A 17,773-nucleotide genomic window follows, 5' to 3' on the forward strand; every position below is an offset into this window, starting at 1 on the left:
AGTCTCTGCTTACTAGTCTCACAGCTGAAAGTGAGCTGTCAATAGAGCCATGCTCCTTTTTGGAGGTTTGAGAGGGAAAGCCATTCCTCACTCTTCAGGTTGTTGGTACTTACTTCCTGGCGGCCTGTTCTCACCTTCCAAAGGCCCCTCATGTTCCTTGGCCTTTAGGTCCTCTTCCTCCCTCTTCAAAAACCAGCAGTGATGAGTTAAGTCCCTCAGAGTCTTCACCTATCCTCTGCTCTCTTCCTCTTTGAATGGTGAATGGGATTAGATTGGGCCCACCAGGATAATCCAGGATAACTTCCCCATCTCAAAGTCTGTAACCTTAGTCACATCAGCAAAGCCTCCTTTGCCGGGTGAGGTAACATACTCACCAGTTCCGAGGACTAGGATGTGGACATCCTTGAAAGACCATTTTCTGCCTATTACAGTGAGCAAGAATCCAGATTATAGAAACCAGGAGAAAGTGTATCAATAATTAAAAGGGAAGTCAGGACCACTAATGTCCAGAGATACTTTCCAAAGCCCAGAAGTCTCTCCATTCAGAAGTGCAGCAGTGTATTAGCAGAGAACCATGAGTCAGTCTCAGGGATGAGGCCCAAGAAGGTGGGATCTGGCCTTAATAGATTTTCCCTAGCCTGATGGCCACTGGCAGTCTCTCAGACATCATTAAAATTTACCCAGGCTGGTATGCTTTCCCTCTCTGGAATGGCAGAGTATTCTTCATGGAAGAAGCAGCCCTGAGGCACCACTGTCATCTCCTGCTAAGGTTATTTCCTGGGCTTTCCTTTAAGAATGGCAGTGGTTGGCATTTTCAATCAATTTGGGGACTTTCAGGCTATTTAAATTATAGGTGACCAGCAGAATATCTTTTTTAGGTGTTTTCTTCCATCTGTTCTTGTAGATTGGCTAGCTGTGGTATGAGTTCATATCTCATTTGTAAGCTTTTGCTGCAAGTGACAAGGAAGGATCAAAATATGCTAACATTTTGATTTTCTACCAATTCTCTAATTATATGTCCTGGTATGCAGAAATATAGATTTACCAAATACTTTGCCACTGGATTTTAATAGTAACCAACTCTCCAGACTACAAATGTCCTCCTGATAGCCTTCCTTCCTTGCTAGGCCAGTTTCACATTGTAGATTGCATTATTTGCAGCACTCGAATTTCTAGATACCAAAATATCTATCTCATAGGAATAAACTTTCCTAAAAAGAACAGAAAAAAATGTGGCCTAACACATGGAAATTTATGTATCTCATACAAGAAGTCTAGGAGTAAAGAGATACTTCACATCTTTCCACACACTGCTGTCCATTGTGTATAGATTTAATCTTTGTGACTAGTACTTCATGTTCCATCATGGCTGCTGCTCCTCCAGGATTCACATTCACATTTCAGCCAATAAAAAGAAGGCAAGAACCATAAGGGGTGGAGGATTTAAGAAGCAGAATCCCAGCCAAACTGCTTTTTAAAAACTCCTGAAACCCCTCTCAGAGATTTCTGCTTAACATCTTATTTGCCATAAATGAGACATAGTTTGATAAAGAATCTAAGAAGTAAACATTTTTATCTATTCAGAGTTCAATTCATTTAAAAAAATGGGAGAATAAATATTGCTCAGGCAAATAAATGGCAGCATCTGACGATCATACTGTTATTGTAAAGAATAAAAATATATGTATATACATGTATATATGTGTGTGTATAAACATATATATACACATATAATATGCTAACCAAAAAATATCTATTATAACTTCTGTATGTACATTTACATGTGCATCAAAATATTTTGAGAAGGTTACACACTAAATTAGAATACAGCTAAAAATACAGGGAAAACTATATTATAGCTAATAAACGGGAATTGCCTCTAATAATAATAGCAAACATTTACAGAGTATCTACTCTTCTTAAAGAGACTACTGTATTTAACAAACATTAACTCATTTCATCTTCACAATCACTTAACTTACAGATGAGGAGACTGGTGTACAGAGTTAAATAACTTGTTCAACGTCACAGATCCAATGTTAGAGGTGGAATTTGAACCCAGGAAATCTGGCACAAAGTCTAAGCACTTAACCTCAAAAATATAATTTTATAGCTTGAAAAAACTCATTACCTCTCCTTCAAATCACCCCCATAACAGCAGCAGCAGTAGCAACAGCAACAATAACAAAGCAGAAAGAGCACACACAAACTCTAAGCAAAACATAGGCTATCAGCGAAGACTGTCATCAACCTCCTCAACCACGCCCCACACAAGCAACCTTTGGGGGCTTTTTCATCCCTCAAAAAGATGAGGGTTCTCCCCACGCATACATCTAGCCCAGGAAAGCTACCCAGGATTCCAAACATCAGCTCTAATCTCAATTTCCTCCGTGAGCCATGCCCCTATTTCTCCTTTTCTCCCATCTGAACATAGCTGTCCACACACTTCAAGTCATACATTTTTCTTGAGAAGTTGCTAACTATAAAATAATGAGATCATTATTTGCCCTAGGTGGTGGAAAAGGTCAAGAGTAGAGAAAAAGGAAGCCTATTATTCCCATGTCTGGAAATAACTAACATTTATGTGGTTTTAAAGACCCTCTGGAACTTCCATAAACCGTTGCTCATTTAATTCAGTCTTCATGATAATACTGTGATAATTTTCATTCCTAGTTTACAGATGAAGAAACTGAGGCTCTGTAAGGTTAACTATTTTTTTTTTTATCCACCAAGTTTTCTCTGTGAAGAGTGGCAAAGCTGATCTTAAGTCTGATTATCCTTTCCCCAAACTGCTGCAAAATCCTTTTACATAAACTTCCCTGGCCAAGAATTTCCACATATGTTACTCATGAAATTTGTGGCTAGAATAGTGAAAATTCATCATCACTGCTGGAAAAACAAAACTTGAGGGTGAAAGAAAGAGGCTGGACTTGAGGATCAGTTACAGGTTACTGTTTCCATACACAGTAGCAGTATTCTGGTTAAGACAAACTAAATGGGTTTTTTTGTTTCTTTTCTAGGTTTTTTTTTTTTTTTTGCTGTTGGACATTTTTAAAGTCTTTATTGAATTTGCTACAATATTGCTTCTATTGTTTTATGTTTTGGTCTTTTATCAGGAAACATCCAGGATCCCAACTCCCTGAGCAGGGATTGAACCTGTACTCCCTGCGCTGGAAGGCCAAAAGTCCTAACCACTGAACAGCCACTTAAATTTCAAGACTATCTAAATGTTCTTTTAGCTTCCATTTCCCTTTAGTTTTGGCACAGTCTTTTAGTTTATACCAGCTCCTGGAAAATAGTCATTTTGGAAGTTTTATTTTTCCTTCTTTCCTAAATATTCAGCTCCTCAGTGGCTTTATCTAGAAATAAAAGATTATTATAGCTGACTGCTGACTTGGTAATCTATGCTGGTTGTATTCATCACTTACAAATAGTTTTATATAAAAACACAGTATATGTAAAAACACTGTATAACTAAAAGATAAAAGTTTTAAAGGTCAAGAAGGACCTTATGACAACAAAGCTTGTGCTCACAGTGTATCATGAAGTTTGTTGATTTAATAAATGCAGACGTAGAACATGTTTAGAGATTGGATGGGAAAATGACGTAAGTCTTTGTTCCCACAATAAACTTCAGTCAAAAGAGCAAACAAAGATAGCTCACAAAATCACTCCACTCTGAATTCTCTAAGAAGGTTTTTATAACTGAACGGAGAAGTTTCTGAAGTTAAATATCTTGACTAACACTATTTCCACCACAGTGACCTCCTAACTTGATTCTGAACAAGATACTGTGCAGGATTAGAACATATAATTTTTAATTAATAAATCTAGGATTGTGCATTTAAAGTGCAGCAACTGGAGAAATTGGTAGAGTAAATTAAATTGATGTAGTAATTGAGTTCCAGAATTGAGAACTGAAAAGAACCTGAAAATGTATTTTTGGAATAGTTCTTGGCCAAAAATCAGAAAAGACTCCCTTCTCCTTGCTAGTCCCCCAAAATTGACAGATTATTTGAACCCCCATTATTCCCCTTTGCACTTTGACTCCCAATCACCCGGCTTTTAAAAGGAGCAGTCAAAAGGAGGCTCACAAAGGTCACAAGGTCAGGTTATAAATACAACCTTCTCACCGCATATCTCCTCACCTCCTGACCTGCCCTCCTCTTTTTATATCCAAAATAGTTCACAGTACTGACATCTCACTATAACTTTCCCTTCGAATCTGGGCTGCTGAAAGACAAGCTTTTTATACCTTTCAATAAGAGTACTATAAATTATCAAGCACCCCCAAATTCTCAAAATTTGGTTCAAGATATGAAAGCTCCTTCCATGATTCTCTCCTTCAATAACTGATGTAGCTTATTTCTCTAGCACTGAATGGCCCAAGCTTTGTAAAACCATGTGCTCTTAGATGGTATTTGTCAAAGCCTTCTTTCCTGATGATGGAAGAATAGTTTCTAGGCAAATGACCCAGAAACATATTCACCTTCAAGTCAGGATTGTCCAGAGAACAAACTAGCACACCTTTCAAACTAATGATGGAATTACCTTCTCAACATCATTCCAGCCTCTGCCTGGCTCCTGAAATTACTGAGCAAGAGAGAGAGGAGTGCTCAATACTTCTTGTGTCTCTTCACATTCTTGGGGCCATCTCTTTGTATTGAATCATTAGCTCTGCTATTATATTTCTTCGGTTGTCTTGGCTCTTTCTGGAGTCAGCCAAGAGAAGATCCTGCAACTCTATGGGCCATAGCCCACTAGGCTCCTCTGTCTATGGGATTCTCCAGGCAAAGAACACTGGAGTAGGTTGCCATGCCCTCCTCCAGGGAATCTTCCCCACCCAGGGATCAAACCTGCATCTCTTTAAGTTTCCTGCACTGGGAGGCAGGTTCTTTACCACTAATGCCACCTGGGAAGCCCTAGAGATGTCTTCCTTATCAGTTACTAGAATCATATTGGTTTTAAAGGAAATAAAATTACTTCTGCAACTACAGAGACTATGATGAAAATTAAGTTTGTAATGACTTCAAGTCTGAAATGGAATTCATTTACAGACACACATACATGCTGCCCCACTATCTATCACTGCTCTGATTTCATCTGTGACCTAGTTTGTGGCTTCCAAAATTTTACATCACTGTGGGAAACTCATCCATGAAGATACTTAGCTTGCTCACATTATACCTTCTATAAAACCCTGGCTACATGTGAGGCTTCCCACTTATTTCAACATCTCCCGAGCACTGTGCTTTTTATCAAATATCTCCATTTGGCAGTTCAAAAATTTTGCAATAGCAAGATATGCATAGTATTGAAGATTAGCCATAAGAAATCTTGGTTGAAATTTATTTAACCTACCACTGCCTCACTCCTCATGGATTTTGATTGTGAATTGAAAGACAAATATCAATCACATATAATTGTTTTCCACATCATGGAGATTTGCATACCACCTACTGAGAATGAGGGGCAATTATTTTTAATAGATACAAAATTGGAAAGTGTTCCACTTACAGATTAAAAAATCTTCCCTTGATTTAAAAGCAAATGCATCCAGAAGTTCCATACTATGATTTTATACCTTTTTACCTCTAGCTGAAGATCAGGTTTATAACCTAATATAATAGCAATGGGATATTTTAAAGACAAGACATGTCAAGTATTTTTTAACTGGCTTCTTAGAAACATTCATTCTCAAACCCCATTCCTGCTCACAGTTTCACAGCATTCCAGCCTGAAGGAGAACGTCCACACATCACTTCCCAAGAACACAGGTGAAGACACCCAAGCCTCCTTGCTAACAATAATTCTGCAGTGATGGATGTTTGTAACAAAGGAACAAGAAATCCTAACAGAATGTCTCAGATGTATTAATACACATTTTCATTTAACAGAGAAGATGACACCACAGGCTGGGTGTTCCACAGCTGAGACCCTAACTCAGGAGGATGAGCATCAGATTCAGAGAATGATGGCAAGGCGTGCGAAAATCATCAAGGAGCTGATACAGACGGAAAAGGACTATGTCAATGACCTAGAGCTGTGTGTTCAAGAAGTGGTTCAGCCCTTGAGAAATAAACAGGTAAATGCAACTTTGAGGGTCCCTCCAGCCCCATCCTAAATAGGATCACCAGAACCGGGAAATCACAGAACCCATGTGTATCCAAGGATCCTTATCCTCTATCACTGCGATGGCAGGAGCAATGAGCCCTTCCCCTGAGGCCCTGGGTTCAAGATAGCAGAAGTCATCACCAGACTCAGACTTCTGTCAGCACAGGGACACCCAGCATCAGAGAAACTATATTCTAAAATATGGGGGAATGGAAATTCACAGTTTTTGGCACTTTGAAATATCGATGTGTTCTTTCTTGAATTCCCATGGAACTGCCAACAAACTCTGAGTGGTTGAGTTTTTAAGCAGTTTAAGAACAAAGCACTTAATTTGATCTAAAGATGGCCAAGTTTTCAGGAGAGGAAACTATGTGGGTTTTTTCTCTCCTACATTGAGAGCTCAATTGAACTATGCCTATTAGCTAAGTAAAATGAAGCATAGAAATGAACCTGAATGTAAGGTAACAATTTTCTCTTAGGTAGAACTAGCCTAAGACAAAACTAGAGGTGTTTATAAGTTAATGTTTCTCCTCCTCTTTAATCAAGGTCTTTTCAGGGAATTAGAATAAAGGTACAAGAATTTTTTTTACATATATGTAAATCACTAGGGTGGTACGTGGTCCTCACATGCAATTCAAACAATATACAGAAACATAAACCAGAATGTAAAAATGATCAGGAATTCCATGATTCAATGATAATCACTATTTACATGGTTGGAAACATCCTTTCAGGCATCAGTTTGGACACTTGCATATCAAAACACACACGTATATTTTATAGATAAACGTAATCAGAACCACACATGCTATTTTGTAACATACTCATTTCATTCAGCCATCTGTTGGACGTATTTTCATGACCACTAACACTTCTCAATGTTTTTCTACCTTTCCTGATGCTGAAACACACATGTTTTAGGTATTGTCACCTTATCTGCTTGGAATAAATTCTTAGGAGTGGAATTGCTAGGTCAAAGGATATGCATACTTAGGATTTTGATAAAAGTTGCCAACTTAAAACCAAAAAGTTGACAGTGTTCTAATTTTCATTGCCACACAATTTGCTCAAGCTGGTATGCTGCTGCATCATCTTTACAGCTGAACATGATTGGTTTATAAACAACAGTGAAGACCAGGTACCTTTGGTTTCTTCTGACAAGTGTATATTCATCAGCTGCTTCTTTTTAATCCTTATTCATATCCATATCTTTTGCCCTTTTGAAAAAAATTATGGCTTGTCTTTTTCTTGTCGCTTTATAAAACCTCCTTTTATCTATATGTTGCAGCTGATTTTCTCAGTTTGTCTTTTGCCTTCTAACATTGACTAAGGTTAAAAAGTCAAAACCTTCTTTAAGGCTTATTCATTTGTTTTTGCCATATTTAATTGGCCGGATATATCCAACTTTGTGGATTCTGAGTTTGGCGTCTAACATGTACCCTACAATTATAAAAACATGGTAAGTCAGTTGTTCTAACATCAACTATTAAATCTCTTCCCCAGTAGTTTACATTTCTTAGCAAAAGACTCTTCTCAGAAATAACAGATAAAGTATCTGGTCTAAAAATCAGGGAAAACCAGTGCAAATCAAGGTGACCTTTGACATGAAAGGTTTTTTTTTTTTTGGATTTACGCCAATGTATAAAGCAAAGAGGCAAAATAGGCAAAACATTTTCCCTTCATCAGGAGTCATCTTTCATTTTCCTCCTTCATGACTTTTTATTAGGTACTTGCTATTTGTCAGGTCCTGTTCCAAACACTTTATTAGTATTCTGATTTAATCCCCTTGCAGTTCTCGTGTTAGAAGACAATTTTACGAATCTGGAAATTTTTTAGTAATTCTGTAAGAGTAAGAATAACATTTACGGTCATGATAAAAACCTGCTCTCGATTCACTGCTAAATATATTGAAGTGTTTTTGGTGTGTTTTTCACTTAATTTAAACTAGCTGCATTGATGAAACCTCTATTCTGGCAGATATTTATGGTTGTTAATACAATGTTTACATAATTATTCAAATATTGATTTTTAAATACACGTGGCCTCAGACTCTATCAAATATCTACCCTCCCTTATGGTCCAGTCCTTACTCCTATTCTTCAGAAAATTTTATACCTGGCACACTGTCTCCATAATTTCTCTCTCTCTGTACCTAATTTTGCCATCTATTTTCAGTAATTTCTACATTCAGGCAAATGATCCACACAGCCTCTCACTCAGTTGTTTGACTTGTTCATTATATTCAATGAGATTTCCTCAACCCCATCTCAGCCACTCTCTCCAGGGCACATCCTACAACCATCACTACCAGTAATTTCACGCCCTCTGAATCAGATTTCCAAGCTTACCTTTCTCTAAGCCCCATGTCCTCTCTTTCAGCTCACTCCCACTGGTCCTGTCTCCAGCAATTTCTAGAGCAATTTCTCTAGAAGTGCTGCCAGGGCTTCTCAGCTACTGAGCTCACCACTGCCTAGTCACGTGTTCATCAAGCCCACATCTGGTTTAGCTTCCATGGATCCTTCGTTGTAAAATCACTCCTTGCAGATGAATTCAATTCCCTTTTCTTGCTCTCTCTCATTTACTTGCCTGGAAAAAAGCTGCCTTTAATGAAGTTCAATTGTCCGTATACTTTCTACCTTTACCATATGCAGCTGAACCGATCTCTTTTAAATTTCATAACCATTTTCTGCAAGTGGGGCCCCCAGTAATGTCTCTGAAATGACTCTTTCATATCTTCTTGTTCCTCACACCTCAAACACTCTCTTTTTTCTACTAACTCTCAGTTAGCATCCTATCCCATCATTTCATGGAGAAAATAAACACAATAAAAAGGTGCACACACTCTTCAACAAGTCTAAACCTACCTACATCTCCACTCATATAATCTGGTTGGTGGATCCTGCTTCTAATTAAGGAGAACCTCTCTACTACACAGAATTTTATCCTCTCAAGCTTACTCTTGAATTTTAGTCCTGCCAGTGGCCTTTTTCTGTCCTGTGTAATTGATTTTACTCTGCCTATTGGATGGATTTTTCTCACTATCATCGAGTATCTTAAAAAACACAAACAAAACTCTCTCTTGATCCTAAAAGAATTGTCTATATTCTCTGTCTTCTCTTTTTTAAGTTGACTCTGAAATATTTAATATGTATAAAGGCATATTGACTGAAACATGTTTTAAAATAAATACAATTTACCAAAGCTCTGTCTCTTGATAAGTCAATGATCAATACAAAAAAAACAGACTACATATACAAGAAAATGCCTTATTTTGAGTTAATAATCTTTTTTGAATCAAATGGAATAAGACATTTATTTAGAATGTTTTCAATTTTAGACCATCAGCTACACTGGTGAATTAAACTGGTGCCACCAGTATACATGCCATTGCTGAGCTGTACACCTGGGTATGCTCTTTAATTTTCGCTTGTGTTTTCGTTTCTGTTGTCTTATTTTTTTGCTTCCTGTGTTAACTCTTAAGAGCAATGTTAAGACTTGGTGCTTCAGACCATGTAAAATAAAATGTTTCTGTTATGTAACATGTTTATTTACTTGGCATGTTTAACTTTGACTCTTAATACTTTGAATTACCATTCTCATAATTTTAGCTAATATTTCCTTTTTCATTCTATTTGGATTGTTTATAGCTTGTTGATTTTTCACATCCGGCACTTCCCAATGTTTAGTTATCTTTCAGTGCTCTCTGCCTTCCTCTTTGTGGAATTTAGCTTCAGTCCAGTAGCCTATGTCCTCTCCACTAATGTTATAATAGCAGTCAGTTGGAGGTTTCTTGGAAACATGGAGGTTTCTCATGTCAGATCCACCTTCCCCACTTCATTATGCTTTTAAGCTTTGGTTAAGTAAAATACATGTTCAGGAATTCAGAGGATTCTTATAAACATCAATATGCATGCTGAGGCAGTTAATTTACACCACCGATTCATTAACTTTACCACCTTTTCCTTGTACATTTACTCCTTTCTGTCCTGTTTCAATACCATGGACTTTGCCCATCAGCCACCTGTCATTAGTTAGTGTCAAAATTTAGACATTAATACATAGTTTTCATGTCACTATGGAAATGATCTGCAAACCATGCTTAGCTAAACCAGAGGCAATGTAAATAAATATTTCACATGTACAGGTTAGGCTAGAAGGGACTTTGGGAAGTCATCTGATGGTTGTCTTTTCTCTTGCTGAGAAGATTCTTCACCGCATTGTACTCCCTCCATGTCTTCTCTCTATGCAGCTGATTCATGTCTTTTCAGCCCCAGAAGAAGCAAGTCAGTTTATAAGAGTGAAAATTGGAAGAAGGAAGTTGAAAACTGAGACAAGCCCTGTGCTTATCTGACTGAACTTGCTTGAATGAATCAGGGTACAAATGACTGTCTGGAATAACCTAACAATGGAAAACAGTTTTCTGTGTAAGGAAAGGTCCAAGACATGATTGAAAAGAATAGTCACAGGAATTTAAATACATGTTTTTACTTTTTTTTTTAAATTTGTGAAATTCACATAATACAAAAATACCAAAGATCTCAAGGACACAATAACATCTTACAGCTATTCAGTTTCATTTTCTAGAGGCAAACATCATTAGCAGCTTCTTTTTACCCTTCCAAGGATATTCTATTTATGTGTATATATTTGAATACACATTTAGTCTGTTTTTATTTATGTAACAAGAACATTATGTGTATTTATTTTGAATTTGTTCGTATCTGCTCTAATTGTGTGAACTTACACTTGACTTTTTGTATTTTATGAAAAAAGGACAAATCATTTTGTAGTGACAAGAGCTCAGTTGCAATTTCCTGTCAAAATTGGGACACTCTTTATGGCAGCAATTTTGTAAATAATTTTCATTTGAAAAAAATGTATAGAAGAAAATAAACACATATAGTTTTACCACTTAGAAATAAGCACTATAAATATTTTGGTTTATTGTCTAGACATATATGGACATACCCAAATATTTTGTGATACTGTAATCATACCATATATATATACCCTTATGGAAACTTTTCCCCCCAAAGAGTTTATTTACATGTTTTATTTTAAACCACAGATAACAAGTACTAATTTAAATGGAGAAATATTTTATTTTCTTTATTGAAGGACCATACATTTGAGAGCAATATCAAGCTCTCTCTGGATGGAGAGGCCTCAAGTGGAAAATGGTGTTTACCAGTATTATCATGCAAGTCTAGATGTTGTGATGGCAATTGTACTGTGTGACATATGTGGCCTATGACACACTGTACTGACACCCTATCAAAACCCTCTCCTTCAGGGTCCAAGGTCGGTAAGGGAAGGCCTGGAATAGGAGAACACAAAAGATAAGGAATTAAGACAAATCCTTAACTTGCCCTTTGTTTTCAAAGTGCAAGAGAGGGAAGGACCACAGGGCCCAGGGAATTCAGCTTCCTGCTCCTGTCATCCACCTGAGTGAAGCTGCTATCGCTGAAACTATGGCATCAACCCTGATAGAGAAGCTTATGCATAAGGAGAGAACATAGAGTAGATCAAATCATCTCTGAAAGGAGCCAGGGAGGAGGAGGAGGATGTAAATGCATGATGGTAATAAAAAGACTGTTCAAAGATGGCAATGCCATGGAAATCTGTATATGGGCCTCCCAGGTGGTAAAGAACCTGCATGCCAATGCGGGAGGGGTAAGAGACGTGCATTTGATCCCTGGGTCAGGAAGATCCCTGGAGGTGGGCATGGCAACCCACTCCAGTATTCTTGCCTGGAGAATCCCATGGACAGAGGAGACTGGCAGGCTATGATCCGTAGGGTCACAAAGAGTCGGACATGACTGAGTGACTAAGCATCCACACAGCAAAAAGATGGTCATGGCTCAGTTGCTGTCCTGTGAATTTTAAGCTGTAGTTACTACATTTTAGTTCGATGAATGATTTTTGTTTTCCTTTGGAGTTTGCTGTATTTTTTTAAAATATCTATTTATTTATTTTGGCCATGCTACGTGGCATGTGGGTTCTTAGTTCCTCAACTAGGGATCAAACCGATCTCTGGAGGGGAAGCACGGAGTCTTAACCACTGAACCCCCAGGAAAGTCCGAGGTGGCCATATTTTTAAGGACTTCTTCCTCACCAGAATGAGTCCTTTGCTGTCCTACATGAAAGGGACTGCAGCTTCAGCACATGTTCTGGGAATTTCTCAAGCTTGCCCTCTCATCTGAGGTTTCTGGTTTGACATAACTGGTATCTGCCTTGATCTGCCTTGACCCCTCAAAGCTGGGTTCTACCTCAATATGCAGCCCTTGGATGGCTCTTTAGATGAAAGGTACTCCCAGGAGTTATACAGAGCACAGAGGCTGTGTAGCAGACCTGCTGGACAGCCTGCTTGTCGCTCAATTTTAGTTTTGCTCCTTGGATGCACTCTCTGAGATTACCCTTCCACCACCACCATTCTCTTCACTCAGTCATATCTGACCTTTGTGACCCCATGGACTGCAGCCTGCCAGGCTGCTCTGTGGAATTCTCCAGGTAAGAATACTGGAGTGGGTAGCTATTTTCTTCTCCAGGTATCGAACCCAGGTCTCCTGCATTGCAGGCAGATTCTTTACCATCTGAGCCACCCGGGAAGCCCTGAGATTACCTTAGTTCTGTCTGAATCTCCTCCCTAATCCCCACCCAGCCCAGCTCTTAGACACCCACTTCTCCTTAAGAGGATTTTAGACAATGAGGTGTAATGCAATTTTACCAATCTCACTGAAAAAAGAGCAGAATTATGATCATGATAATTCACTAAAAAACAAGATAAAAGAACCAAGACAGAAATATTTTATCTAATAATTATTAAAATATACCCAGTTTTCACTTATAGATGGATATATATATCATTTATATATATATCTTATTTATATTTTCCATTTATATATTTCATTTGTAGATCGGTACATAGCCACCAGGGAAGCTCTTATAGATCGCTAGGTAGATAAACTAGACTTCTCAAAGCTATTTGTTAAAATTTTGCCTACATAACAAATAGAGGAAATCATAGGTGAGCAAATAATTTTTGTCATGAATTTTGAAGTGTCATAGAAGGACTCTTGTCAAAATTGTCTTCTTTAGCTGTCACCTCCACTAAAAGACTTTAACTGTTGCCAAAAATAAGTCATTCATTTTTAACAGGCAACCACGCAATTTTTTCCCCTCCTGTTTTTTGTTTTGGATATTATCCAGCTACTCTTTTTTAAAAGACTTTTTTTAGAGTACTTTTGGTTCATGGAAAAGTTGAGGGGAGATTTCCTGAATTGGCCTCACAACATGTATAATTTTTCCCATTATCAATATCGGCCACCAGAGTGTTAGTTTTGTTACCCTGACACCAGAGTGTTAGTTTTGTTACAACTGATGAATATTAGCACATTGATATATCATTACCACCCAAAGTCCATAGTTCACATGATGGTTCACTTTTAGTGTTGTCCCATGGACAGAGGAGCCTGACTGGCTATGGTCCATAGCGTTGCAAAGAGTCTGACACAACTGAAGCTACTTAGCATGTGTTCAGTTCAGTTCAGTTTAGTTCAGTCGCTCAGTCACGTCCGAGTCTTTGTGACCCCATGAATCGCAGCACGCCAGGCTTCCCTGTCCATCACCAACTCCCGGAGTCCACCCAAACTCATGTCCATTGTGTTGGTGATGCCATCCAACCATCTCATCCTCTGTCGTCCCCTTCTCCTCCTGCCTTCAATCCTTCTGGGCATCAGGGTCTTTTCAAATGAGTCAGCTCTTCGCATCAGGTGGCCAAAGTATTGAACTTTCAGCTTCAACATCAGTCCTTCCAATGAACACCCAGGGCTGATCCCCTTTAGGATAGCACATGTACACACATGGAATTTTACAAATGTACAATGACATGTCATTATGGTATTGTGGAGAGTATTTTTTACTGCCCTAGAAGTCTTCTCTTGTTCCCAGAATGTCATACAGTTGTAATCACACAGTATGTAGTCTTTTCAGATTGACTTCTTTCCTTAGTAATACGTATTTAGGATTCCGCCTCATCTTTTCATGGCTTGATAGCTCATTTTCTTTTAGGACTGAACAGTATTCCATTGTTTGGATGCACTACAGTTTGTTTATACATTCACCTACCGAAGGGCATCATGGTTGCTTCCAAGCTTTGACAATTATCAATAAAGCTGCTACAACAACATTGTGCAGTTTTGTGTGGACATGAGTTTTCAGTCCACTTGGGTGAAAACCAAGACACATGATTGCTTGATCATATGGTAACAATATGTTGAGTTTTGTAAGAAACCACCAAATTGTCTTCCAAAGTGAATGTACTATTTTGCATTTCTGCTAGCAATCATTGAGAGCTGCTGTTACATCGTATTCTCACAAGCATTTAGTATTATCAGTGTTCTGGATTTTGGCCATTCTAATAGGTGTCTTGGAGAAGGCAACGGCAACCCACTCCAGTACTCTTGCCTGGAAAATCCCATGGATGGAGGAGCCTGGTAGGCTGCAGTCCATGCGGTCGCTGAGAGTCGGACACGACTGAGTGACTTAACTTTCGCTTTTCACTTTCATGCATTGGAGAAGGAAATGGCAACCCACTCCAGTGTTCTTGCCTGGAGAATCCCAGGGACAGTGGAGCCTGGTGGGCTGCCATCTATGGGGTCGCACAGAGTCGGACATGACTGAAGCGACTTAGCAGCAGCAGCAGCAGCAATAGGTGTCTCATTGCTTTAATTTGCATTTCCCCAGTAACATATGATGTGAAGCATTTTTTCATACGCTTATATGTCATCCAGAGATCTTCTTTGGTGAGGTGTCCATTAATATTTTTGGCTCATTTTTTAAATGGGTTGTTTGTTTTTCTGTTACTGAGTTTTAACAGTTCTTTGATATTTGGTTAATAGTCCTTTGCCAGATGTGTCTTTGAGAATATTTTTCCTAGTCTATGGCTTGTCTTCTCATTCTCCTGCTCTTTCATGGTTTTTTAATTTTAATAAAGTCCAATATATCAACTATTTCTTTCATGGATCACGCCTTTGTTGACGTACTTAAAAAGTCATTGCTATACTCAAGGTCATCTAGTTTTCTCCTATGTGAGGTGTTTTTCTTAGTTTTGCATTTTACTTTTAGTTCTGTGATCCATTTGAAGTTAAATCTGTGAAGAGGGTAAACTCTGTGTCTAGATTCATTTCTTTACACATGGATGTCCAGTTGTTTCAGCAACACTTGTTGAGAAGACTATCTTTGCTCCATTGTATTTCCTTTATTCCATTGTCCAAGATAAGTTAAGTATATTTGTGTGATTCTACTTCTGGGCTCTTCTATTAATCTATTTGTCTGTTCTTTTACCAATACCATACTATCTTGATTTACTCTAGCTTAATGGTAAGTCTTGAAGTCAGATAGTGTCAGTATTCCAATTTTGTTCTCTTTCAATATTGTGTTGGCTATTCTGGGTCTTTTGTCTCTTCATATAAACTATATAAACTTTGAAATCAGTTTATCAATATCTGCAAAAGAACTGTTAGGATTTTGATTAGGATTGCATTGAATCTATAGATCAAGCTGGGAGGAACTGACATCTTGATAATGTCAAGTCTTCCAATCCATGAACATGGACTGTCTTTCCATTTATTTAGTTCTTTGACTTTGCTCATTAGAGTTTTAAGTTCTCCTTGTACAGGTCTTGTACATATATTGTTAGATTTATATCTAAATATTTCATTTGAGGAATGCTAGTGTAAATGGTTTTGTGTTTCTAATTCCAAATTCCCCTTGTTCATTGCTGAAATATAGAAAAGCAATTAACTTTTGTCTATTAACCCTGTAACCTTCAATCTTGCTGTAATCGCTTATTAGTTCCAGGAGGATTTCTGGTTGATTATTTTGGATTTCTACATAGACAATAGTGTAACCTATGAGCAAAGATAGTTTTATGTCTTCCTTCCCAATCTGTATACCCTTCATTTCCTTTGTCTTAGTGCATTAGCTACAACTTCCAGTACAACATGGAAAATGTGTGATAAGAGGGAACATCTCTTGCCTTGTACTTGATCTTAGTAAATATGCTTCAAGCTTCTCACCATTAAGTTAGCTGTAGGTTTTTTTGTAGATATTCTTTATCAAGTTGAAGAAATACCTCTCTATTCCTAGTTTATTGAGAGGTTTTTTAATCATGAATGGACATTCAGTTCAGTTCAGTTGCTCAGTCATGTCTGACTCTTTGCGACCCCATGATTGCAGCAGGCCAGGCCTCCCTATCCATCACCAACTCCCGGAGTTTACTCAAACTCAAGTCCATTAAGTTGGTGATGCCATCCAACCGTCTCATCATCTGTCATCCGCTTCTCCTCCTGCCTTCCATCTTTCCCAGCATCAGGGTCTTCTCCAATGAGTCAGTTATTTGCATCAGGTGGCCAAAGTATTGGAGTTTCAGCTTCAGCATCAGTCCTTCCAATGAATATTCAGGACTGATTTCCTTTAGGATGGACTGGTTGGTGCTCCTTACTGTCCAAGGGTCTCTCAAGAGTCTTCTCCAACACCACAGTTCAAAAGCATCAATTCTTTGACATTGGATTTTGACAAATGCTTTTTCTGTATCTATCATATGATCATATGAATTTTTTTTCCTTTTTTAATCTGTGATGTGATAGTGAAAGTCACTCAGTCATGTCCAACTCTTTGTGACCCCATGGACTATACAGTCCATGGAGTTCTCTAGGCCAGAATACTGGAGTGGGTAACCTTTTCCTTCTCCAGGGGATCTTCCCATCCCAGGGATTGAACCTAGGTATCTCACATTGCAGGTGGATTCTTTACCAGCTGAGCCACAAGGGAAGCCCATTGATGTGATGGATTATATCAATTGATTTTTGAATATTGAACTGTTACTGAATACCTGGGATAAATCCCACTCAGTTATAATGATAATCCTTTTATACATTTTAAAATTTGATTTGCTAATATTTTGTTGGTGATTTTTGCTTCCCTCTTCATGAGAGATACTGGACCATAGTTTTCTTTGCTTGTTTGGTTTTGGCATTAGGATAATTCTGATCTCAGAAACTCCCAGCTACTCTTCGTGTATCTGTTAACTTCCAAATTTTTCAGATTGTATTCTAGGCCTCAAACATATTCCACCTTAGTTCACTAATCATAACTTTATTAAAAATCAACCTTATCTCTTCCATGAAATTGCCCTAGAATAAGTAGAATCAAGATATGGATTTTTCATAGACATTTTTCACATACCTTATTTATGCAAGCAATCACCATACTCCATTCATAATATGTTCTATCAGTTCAGTTCAGTTCAGTCTCTCAGTCGTGTCCAGCTCTTTGCTACCCCATGGACTGCAACACGCCAGGCCTCCCTGTCCATCACTAACTCCCAGAGTTTATTCAAACTCAATTCCATTGAATCATGATGCCATCCAACCATCTCATCTTCTGTCATCCCCTTCTCCTCCTGCCTTCAGTCTTTCCCAGCATCAGGGTCTTTTCCAATGAGTCAGTTCTTCACATCAGGTGGCCAGAGTATTGGAGCTTCAGCTTCAACATCAGTCCTTCCAATGAATATTCAGGACTGATTTCCTTTAGGATGGACTGGTTGGATCTCCTTGCTGTCCAAGGGATTCTCAAGAGTCTTCTCCAACACCACAGT

The 17,773-nt window shown here is 38.2% G+C and overlaps 1 protein-coding gene and 1 long non-coding RNA gene across 2 annotated transcripts in view; one reads left to right on the forward strand and one right to left on the reverse strand.

Annotated features, from left to right (window-relative positions):
- ARHGEF38 (Rho guanine nucleotide exchange factor 38) overlaps window positions 1-17,773 on the forward strand; it is a 139,381-nt gene that overhangs the window by 39,220 nt on the left and 82,388 nt on the right. The window contains exon 2 of the mRNA XM_081484065.1: window positions 5,898-6,085. Within this exon, the coding sequence (XP_081340191.1) occupies window positions 5,898-6,085 (188 nt within the window). The remainder of the gene's footprint in view (window positions 1-5,897; window positions 6,086-17,773) is intronic.
- The window catches only part of LOC145503851 (uncharacterized), a 54,996-nt gene continuing 45,008 nt past the window's right edge, over window positions 7,786-17,773 (reverse strand). The window contains exon 4 of the long non-coding RNA XR_014051843.1: window positions 7,786-7,955. This is a non-coding gene — a long non-coding RNA (uncharacterized LOC145503851). The remainder of the gene's footprint in view (window positions 7,956-17,773) is intronic.

This window comes from Giraffa tippelskirchi, chromosome 1, assembly GCF_054371585.1.
Source record: "Giraffa tippelskirchi isolate mGirTip1 chromosome 1, T2T-mGirTip1v1.2.pri, whole genome shotgun sequence".
Lineage (NCBI taxonomy): Eukaryota > Metazoa > Chordata > Mammalia > Artiodactyla > Giraffidae > Giraffa > Giraffa tippelskirchi.